The following is a 10,115-nucleotide window of genomic DNA, read 5'->3' as shown; positions in this document are numbered from 1 at the left end:
TTCTTTATTCACAAGAAAAAGGGATGTTATCTAGAAATCAGTTATATATATATCTCCCTCCCTCTCGCTCTTCTCTCTCTGATTGTGTGTGTCTGTCTCTCCTTCAATGTCACTATCTTTCCATTGCAGTATTTTTCTTGGCACTAAGCTCTGCTATTAGTGAGCATTCTTTTCTGCCACTCCCTTTTGCTCCATCTAATTGTTTGCCATTTTGATAGTACAACCAACACGCTGAGAATAACGTTTGAAGGCTGTCTAAACCAATGAATTGAAAGGGTCTGTGGATATACTTGCTAGCTGAATTCACTTCTTTTTTCTTTCTTCTTTTAGCTCCTGTCTCTTAAAATCTTCTTTTAATAATTCACCCCTTAAAGTGTCTGTAGGTAAGAGAGAGAACATAAAAGAGCAGTCGACAGCAATATTTAAAACAGAAACACCTCCATTCCTTTCTCAATCATTGAGAAGTGTTGCCCTCACGCACCTGTGATTGACAGGCAAGATGGGTTCCCTGAACCTAATTGTGACAATCTATAAGCTGTGCCTTTTTTGCATTGCATTACTGGTGATAATTTTTTATTTTTTTTATCACTGACTATTGTTTCACTTTTTTCTTTGGTGAAACTGTTACCCTAATCTGTATTAATGATCTGGCAACCCGAACACAGGGAAGAAAAAATATGTGAGGGGAGCGTAGGGGGCGGATAAAGAGACCGTTAATAATCACACAATGATCTGCGGGAAAGAACAGGGAAAAATAACTCAATGTTTTATTGGGTTATAATAGTGCCTGTGTGGAGCGTGCCTCCACAGTTCCTTCAACGCTGTGGCCATGAAGCAGCCTTGTGTTCCTCTCCGAAGGATCCGCAACTTTGGGTTTGAGTCAGGATTAAGAGGAATGTTTTGTTCGGGATTAAAAATGAAAATACAAATTATCTTCGGGAATAACAAAGGATTGTATGGACGACATTGATGTAGAAAAAATTGCCAAACATTTTAATGAAAGGATAATTCTTACTATTCAATGACTATGCAGGAGGATTTGAATGAGGTGGGTAAAGAAAATCGAGCAAAATAATATTTCTAGGCTTCCTCTGTTCTATTTTTCCAAAGAAAACTAATTATGAGTGTGCAATGCATGAAAACTGGTACAAATTTAAACCATCTAGTCTCTTTACCACAAATCCAAATCTCGCCTGGCTGAGACCCTGTCCGGTTCAACCTCACTCAAAGGGTTAGAACAACCTTACCCCCCGGCTCCGCTCAGTACACAGTGGCACCCTCTCCTTCTCTCACCTCCTCCACCTCCTCCTACTTCCTCCTTCCATCTCCTCCCCATGCAACCTCCTCCACCTCCTTCACCTCCCCCTCCTTTCCCTGCACCCTTCCTCCTCCTACCTCCTTCCCACCCTCCTCCTCCTCCCTCCTCCCCCGTCCTCCTCCTCCTCCTCCCCCTCCGTTCCCTGCACGTTCCTCCTCCTACCCCCCCTCCCCCCCCCCCCCCCCCCTCTCTGTACATCAGCCGTGAAGGATGGCTCCCCTCAGCCTAATTCATAATTAATGAACAAGCCAGCTGTTTCCAGGCCCCTTGTTTGGTTTGGGAGAGTCAGGAGGTAAAAGGCGAGGGGGGAGGCCGCTGCTGTCTGCCGTGTGTTCTGCCACTGGGCTGATGTTGTTGGTGATGTTATACGTCCCGTGTAAACATCTGCAGCAGGCCATGCGGATGAGCAATGCAACGTTCGATGCGAGCCGTGACCTACTTCTCCAAACCCACCCCAACCCCCCCCCCCCCCATGTCCTCTTTGTAGTCCTCGCCCCCCCCCCCCCCCCCTCCTCTTCCTCCTCCTCCTCACCTCTGCTGATTTCACTAATGAGCGGCGGATGTCCTGCAGGGATTTTTGTTGTGAGGCGCATGTGACGACATGCAATAACACCTCTGGAAACAGCTGCTGCTGCACCCCATCTCTCTCACACACCACAGCTGCTGTCTTCGTACCTGGTGGCCGTGCCGCTCAGTTTGGGGAAGGGGGAGGAATGTGGACAAGAGTCCAGAGACGCTGAACACGAATGAATGAGAGAAGCGAGACGTTGTGTTTGCGATGACTCTGTGCACTCACCGAGGTATCGGCAGTTCCCCGCGCTTGGTGCATCAATATCGCTCTCCTTGCGAATGCATTTAGACTGGTGTTTTTTTGTTGCTCTCCCATAACCCATGTCTTTGCTCCTGTGTTTCCATGTGGTACTGCAGGCGTGACGACTGTCCTGACCATGACCACACTCAGTATCAGCGCCAGGAACTCGCTTCCTAAGGTGGCCTACGCCACCGCCATGGACTGGTTCATCGCCGTCTGCTACGCCTTCGTCTTCTCGGCGCTCATCGAGTTCGCCACGGTCAACTACTTCACCAAGAGAGGCTACGCCTGGGATGGCAAAAGTGTGGTGCCAGAGAAGGTATAACTGACTTACTTACCAATCATTAACTGATTTGTGTGTGTGTGTGTGTGTGTTGTATATGTACGTGTAGGGTTAGGGTTAGACAAAATGACGGTGGATGAGGAGAGTTTGGCTAATGCGCTTGACGTTGACTTTGACGTTACCGTGCGTCGCTTCTATCTGTTACATGGCCAGCGGTTCTATCAGTTTAGCTAGCAATAGCAAGGCCTTGTATTCCACGCCGATGAGATAACATTAGTGTAGAATGAGGAGCCAGCAGTGATAGGATGAGAGGAGGAGGTTTGGGGACTCCAGTTAGCCACTCTTTACTCCAGAAGTAGGACACTTAGCACTTTAGCGTGGAGGGGATTCAGGGGTCCACCGAAGGAATGTTCATTTTCTTGTTGCCAGCTCATCTCAAAGCAAATGATATTCATTGGACATGACGTGAACATTAATAGTTTAGTGTTCCACCAGAGCCTTCGTCCTCACTGTCTCCACTGGTGCTGTTAGCAGAACAGTGGGCATTTGTCCCAAGCTGTTCTTATGGAGGCAGGGCGGGCAGGGACATTTTCTATTTAATCATTACGTTTGGGTGACTCAGTTTGGATCCTGTCAATGTACCTTTGACATATTTGGAGTGTGGCCATGCCAACACTTATTTAATATGTATAGAACATTTGGTAATATACTGCGGTTAAACGTTATTTGACAGGATGATATTCAGATGTGTTTCACAATACCCAGTAATGATAGTGAGCTACATTAACTGAAGTAGTCTCTGTTGGTCCTTTCAAGTCGTACTGTATCAGGCAGCCACACATAATGCTGCAGTACGAACACTTGACCTACATTTGCTCATGCGGCATTTGTCATTGCGTTTCCTTGTCTCACATTTTTCACTTCTTGCTCTTTGGTAATCGGAACTCTCTATTCCCCTCCCTCCTTTCTTCCTTCCTCTGTGAACCCCCCCCCCAAAAAAATAATAACAACCAAACTAAAACCCACCCATCCACCCAAATAACAAATAATTAAATAACAACAGCAAAAGAAGAAGAAAGAGTCTCTCCTGAAGAAGAACAACACCACGGCCTACCCTGCCGCCACCGCCACTGCGTTCGCCCCCAACATCGCCAGAGACCCTGGACTGGCCACCATTGCCAAGAGCGCCCCCCCGCCCCCCACCGAGCCCAAGGAGGAGCCCAAACCCAAGCCCCCCGAGGCCAAGAAGACCTTCAACAGCGTGAGCAAGATCGACCGCATCGCCAGAATAGCGTTCCCGTTGCTCTTTGGGACCTTCAACCTGGTCTACTGGGCAACCTATCTGAATAAGAAGCCCAAGCTACAGGGGATGAACAACCCCCACTAATACCTATTGTTCCACGTCTGCTTCAAGGCCTCTTTCTCGCGCGTTCTGTTCGTGTCTCTACTTACTCAACCCCCCCCCCCCCCCCGCCCCCCAGCAAACACAACCCCTCTTTCTCTTTTCCTTTTTATTTATTTTCTTTTTCGTTCATTTCTTTCAGACAAAACGTTGTTTCTTCTGGTCGGAGTTCCGAGATGTGGGATTGCTTCTAAGTTCACCTAAATATTTTAATTATATACAGAAAAAAAGAGGAAGACAGAGGGATAGAGAAAATGCCTTTGAGCGACATAAAACTGGTGACTTTTGAAAACGTGTAGATAGGGTTGGACATATTAATACTCAGAAAAAGATATAATTATATAAAATATACCCAAAATAATGCTATTCTTCAACTGCACATAGCCCACAACTAGGGTATATTTCTTAATTTGTTTATGCTTTTATTTATTTAATGAACTGTTAACATTGAACTCACTGACACTGTACAAGGCACTTGTGTATTTGCATGGGCAGGGCATTGCTTTATTTATAAAAAAAAAGAGAAAAAAGATTACAGATCAACATCGGCTGATGGCTCCATTTATTTTAAACAGCAGTGACAAACGCTACCCTCAATATCTGTCAAGTAATCAATATTCTCTGTTGGTGTTGGTGTTGATTATTATTATTTTTTTTAATATAGATTGATTCTCTCATTCTTAAAAAAAAAGATAATAAGTTAGGGTTTCTGCAATAGCAATAAAACATGTCTCAGTGGAAACACAGTTTATTTAGCGATCAAAGAGATATATTTAAAACAAATTTATTCATCTTTGTGCTCAGCATTAACAATGATGTTCATTTCTTCTTATGTAAATATCAAGTGGTAGAGATGTCAAATTCAATGATTAAGCTTTGCAAAGTTTTAACCCATGGATGTGTTCATTCCAACCACAGCAACGAGGTTTGGTTTTATTTTTTATTTTGGCAAACTCTTTCTACCAAAAAAATAAGTATTTAATGGTCTCTACACTTTGTTCATCATTTGCTCTCACCGGTGACATTTGAGGTAAACAAAAAAAAAAAAAAAAGAGAAGAAAATTATCCAAATGAATCTTTAACTTTTGTCTGTTTTGTGTACAGAATCATTGCAACAAGAGCAGCAACAACCACATATAGTATAACATGAAATTAGATAGCAGTGAGTCAGAATGTAAAACTCATCTCAATTGTCTGAGTGATTTTTGTATTTAGAATTAAAACACTCTTATTGGTAACTTTGTTTTTTTGGTTGTTTTCAGCTCTTGTAAAACAAAGACTCACTCGGTCCGTCCCCTCGGTGGGCCGACGGGACTATTTATTTATGGATTGATTGATTTATTCCAAGTGACTGTGTACATCGCCCCTCTCCCCCTGTCTTGCCACCATGTCCCATCTCCCCTTCAGTTGCATCTTCAGCTGAACACTCAGCGAGTACCAGCGACACTGCCTTTAGAATCACACGTTTTAGGATACACACAGAGAGACACACAGAGAGGCACAGAGAGACATAGAGAGAGACACAGAGAGAGGCACAGACATGCACACAGAGAGACAGAGAGAGGCCTAGAGAGACACATAAAGGGACGCAAAAGGAGACATAGAGAGAGGCATAGTGAGATGCACCGAGATATACAGAGAGACATAGAGAGAGGCATAGAGACACACAGAGAGACATAGAGAGATGGAGAGAGGCATAGAGATACACAGAGAGACATAGAGAAAGGCATGTTATTCATAGAGAGACATAAAGAGAGGCATAAAGAGACACAGAGAGAGATAGAGAGTGTTAGACAGAGAGAGACGAAGAGAGATGGTTCTCAAAGTCATTTTACCGAAGGTTCTGCTTTATTAAGTGCAGATGACTTTTAGTCAATGACGACGAATATGAAGATCTATATTTTTGTAGGTAGCCAATCCCACTTCCGACAAAACTGACGAAAACAAGACCTAACAAAACAAAAAGAAGCTTGACTCAAAAGTAAACATAAAAAACATGGTAGATCTTACTTGTTGTTTTTTTTACCGAAAAAAATAGAAAAGTGCAGTCAGAACATAGCTCTCTGATGGCAACCGAAGGTTTGTCTTTTTCCAAAAGGCCATCGTAAATGACGTCCATGTAGCACTATCTACAAGTGAGGGCTTTCCAGCTCAGAGGGGTAAGAGTTTGTTTGGGTCGGGATGATTTGATCGGATGTAGCTTTACATTTGAACTGCCACCTGGTTGCTTGACCAAGGCACCGTCATCCATCCGAATGGATACGAGCACATGGCCCCTGGTGCCCCGCTCATACTCAGAAACTAAAGAGGGAGAAAACAGCCACTCTTAGGAGACGGGACTCTGCTTGTGAGTGTGACCGGGACCCACCTGGGTACAGAGAATGGGATGCGTATCTGTGCACCAGCGAGAGCCAGATACAGATTATCATTGCTTATTGTTAATATTACTACTTACTCTTCTACATTATTCTTAAGATTGGGCTTTTATTTATTTGAACTATGATTATCTCTGCTGGCGGTGTCTCTTTGGATGGGCAAACTGCAGCGGGCACCAAACTACAGTCAGGAAGAGTGTGTCTTTAGGACCTGTAGGATTCAGGATGAACACCTTGTACAAATATAAATATATAAATAAAAACTGTCGTATGGATGTTTATGATCATAACAAAGAAAAAGAGTATACATATGTAAAGTAGGCGACACCACACATCGACACAGTGTTTATTCATGGCCATTACTATAAGCTAATGACGGCGATGATGACGATGGTTGTTATTTGTATTCTCAACGTATGGTTATGCATTTTGCACATTTAGAGAATTATCATTACCTTTTAATGTAGTCGGCTTTGTGCTATGCAAGGACAGCTTTGAGCCACCTCACCAACGACCCCTCCCCAAAAGCCTCCATCATCATTGTGTTTCAGATTAACTAGCTAGTATATCTTTATATATTTACAACAAAAAAAGATAGAAAAAGGTTCATCTCTTTTGTCGGCTGTGCGTCCATTTGCACCCCCCCCCCCCCCCCCCCCCCATTGGTATGCAGGGTTAGTAAAAACGACCACAGTGGATCTATGACAGTTTATTTTAAGTTGTCGTCAGGTTTTGACAGAGGCTGATGTGGGAGAGATGCCAGATATTTTTTTGTTTTGACATGCAATAAAGTAATTTAATGAAAGACATGGAGATATGGAATAAAAATAACAGTTGTATTTATTCTTATGATTAGTATGATGATTATTTATATTTAAATTTATTTATATATTGTATCCAATATTATTTTTGTTTAATATTTATTACAGTAAAACAAAAGGAGAAAGCTTTGGGGGAAAATGCCAAATGAATCAACACTGCTCAAATTTGTTTGCTTTAAGAAACAAAAGTAGAATTAACTCCCATCACTGGGAGGTATCGTATGTTTAACACTTTTCTGTGACCGTTTTCAACTTCAATGTGAAAGTTTATCTCGCACATATCCTTATCTTTTTCTTTCTAACCCTAAGAGCTTGAAACGGGGGAAAAACCTAAAAAAGCTAAGACCTCTCCAAATATCCTTTTCAAGGATTAATTATTGCAGTTTGGGTTTAGGGATTCAAAAAACATGTATGTACAAAATGCTCAGTAAGAGAGACTAGTGAAGTGTTTGCAATCATGAGCTTCCTGCACTCAACTTCACAAACCATCCTTACAAGACTTGTATATAATGCGTTTGTAAACCTTTCAGGATCATCCCTATTTTGTTTTGACCCTCCTTAAAAAAGTAATTCCCATTGCACCTACTTTTTAGTTTTTGCTTTGGTTATATTCTCTCCAAGTTCAAACGTACTGGAGTGTTCTTGAATTTTCATTAGGCAAAGTTTGTTTTGAAGTTTGACATGAAATACAATAAAATAACATTTTCTAAAGCACAAAATTGATTAGTTAGAATTAATTCAGCGAGGGAGGGTGTATACATACGGCCATAGGCGTTAAAACACGCACCAAAAAAACACACACACACACACACACAAAGGGACACACACCCAAAAGCAGTAGGAGAAAGAAACACTGGTCTCATTATGTCTGGATGTAGAAAAAGAGCACGGCTTGAAAAATAAATGATATATGATGATGATGATGATGAAGATGACGATGATGGTGATGAACTGTCTGTAAATGTTTTTGTTTCTTTTGGTTATAATATGGCCCTGTAGAATCTCTCTGCATAAGTCTTTCAATAAAAAAGAAAATAAATTTACATGATAAACTTTATTGACTGTGACTCTTTAATCAACACAAATAAACAAGATAATTTGTTTTTTTTCAGCCGATCGAATTAATCACTGTCATTGTGTAAAATGAGAGCACAAACTTTTCCATTTGTCACTTCTCTATAATGAATCAATAATCGAGCAGAACTCAATACCAACCATAAATCTACCCTGAGGCCAAACAAGAAGGACATTCTACAAAAAAGCATGCAAGGACAGACGGGTCTTAAAGTGGAACCAGAAATACTCTGATATTTTTTTAAATACCAGAGTATTTCAGCCATTTACCCTCTTTACGGGCAGACATCACATTTCATTATAGACTGTTGGAAAGAAACCTGAATCAACATCAAATACAACATAACAACCATCGGAAATGCAACATGACCTCCATTCCATGTTGTAATAATTTGCACCAGTTCCTTTTGACGTGTGTGAGTGATAAGTCTTACCTACTGTTATTCCTGGTCTTGAACGACACACTGCCTTGTTTAGCTTTCTTTATCTCTGCCTCCAACGGTAGTACAAGTTAAAGGCTGCTAAGCTCACAGTCTCACAATGCCTCTGCCCATGTCCTGCTTTCTCACACCGATACTCGCCTCCTTGAGTATTCTCCTCACCTCAAAACTCTTCATCAAGACTTGAGAGGGACATACAGTGAAAGGACTTTTTTAATTTGTGCTCATGTTATATATTGTAGAATTGTGACGCGGCCTCATGAGGTACGAGGAACTGCCGTCCAGTATGACACGGTTCCACAACTCGTTGCCTCATGGTTAACCATTGACCTATCATCTGTGTGCGGATTAAACGTCTGTCTGTCTTCTCAGTCTCTGTCTCTGTCTCCTGCACTTGGACCATTTTTCCTCTTCCCTCGGCAGCAGGCCTCTATTACCGCTCTGCCACTACGTCTCCGCTATGGCGGGAATGTGCAAGCTCTCCTGGAAGAGCATATGAGCTGTCACAGCTCGGAGACAGTTATGTAATAAAAGTGGTTCCGGGCTGGCAGAAAACGACAGGAGAGAGAACACACATCCTTAATCTCCCTCACTCTCCCCCTCTTCTCTCTTTGTCTTGTGGTTTCTTCTCCCTCCCATTACCCATTTTGCTCTTTATTTAGTTTCTTCACTGGAATGTTCTTGTTTGCGGGTTGCTGTATGCTAACGTATGCTCATGCTACACCTGTCCCCCTGTCTCACCTCAGCAACCTCCGGCCACGTTGAAACACTCCTATATTGTCAATTACAACCTTTAATTTAATTTGGCCATCTTATCCTGTTTTATCATTTGTTTGCTTTTTTTGTTTTTTAAGTGGGGAAGCAGATCAGTTTCTCTCATGTCTTTCCCTCGCTCACATTCTCTCTCTTTCTATATTTTTTTCCGTTTACTCTCTTTCTCTACTGACTTTTCCTGTTATTTATTGGCCAATCTCTCTTTCAGGATATTTTATCTTCTGGTGGTCCATCCCTATTTCTACTCTCACTCTCTCCCTCTCCCCCCCCCCCCCCCCCCCTCTCTCTCTCTCGCTCTCTCTCTCTCTCTCTCTCTCTCTCTCTCTCTCTCTCTCTCTCTCTCTCTCTCTCTCTCTCTCTCTCTCTCTCTCTCTCTCTCTCTCTCTATACATATCTATCGCTCCCTATTTACCCTTTTGAAGATTCTACAGATGAGCTGGTCAGGTATTGTGAGCCTTGATTTGTTTTCCCATTCTGCACAGATGAATAAATGAATACGTAAACAGCGAGGTGTCCGGTAGATAATTGCTTTAGCATTTGAACCCCCTGAAGTAGCTGCTTTTCGTTTTTTTAAGGGCCACTTTCCTCTTGTTTTTCTTTTGCCGCAGACAGGTGTAATAGATTGCATTCATTGGATTGTTTGGAGCAACCTTATTACGACGACATATTGTTTTTTGTTTTGGAAGAAGCAGCACGTTCTTATAAATATTTATGTGCAAATGATTTCCGATCGCATATAACATTCCAATATCCTCCATTGTAATAATAATTATTATTATTTTCCCATTTATATTCCCAATTCTTGTGTTCACCATAA

General features: G+C 42.1%; 1 protein-coding gene across 7 annotated transcripts in view; it reads left to right on the top strand.

Annotated features, from left to right (window-relative positions):
- gabra1 (gamma-aminobutyric acid type A receptor subunit alpha1) overlaps positions 1 to 3,885 on the top strand; it is a 29,613-nt gene extending 25,728 nt beyond the window's left edge. For all 7 annotated transcript variants that reach the window (XM_030362230.1, XM_030362231.1, XM_030362233.1 and 4 more), the window contains exons 9-10: positions 2,246 to 2,448; positions 3,476 to 3,885. In XM_030362230.1, the coding sequence (XP_030218090.1) occupies positions 2,246 to 2,448; positions 3,476 to 3,799 (527 nt within the window). In that variant the 3' untranslated portion in view covers positions 3,800 to 3,885. The remainder of the gene's footprint in view (positions 1 to 2,245; positions 2,449 to 3,475) is intronic.
- Positions 3,886 to 10,115: the final 6,230 nt, after the last annotated feature.

Source organism: Gadus morhua, chromosome 7 (assembly GCF_902167405.1).
Source record: "Gadus morhua chromosome 7, gadMor3.0, whole genome shotgun sequence".
Taxonomy (NCBI): Eukaryota; Metazoa; Chordata; class Actinopteri; order Gadiformes; family Gadidae; genus Gadus; species Gadus morhua.
Note: the sequence above shows the minus strand (reverse complement) of the source record. Positions and strands in the feature narration are given on the sequence as shown.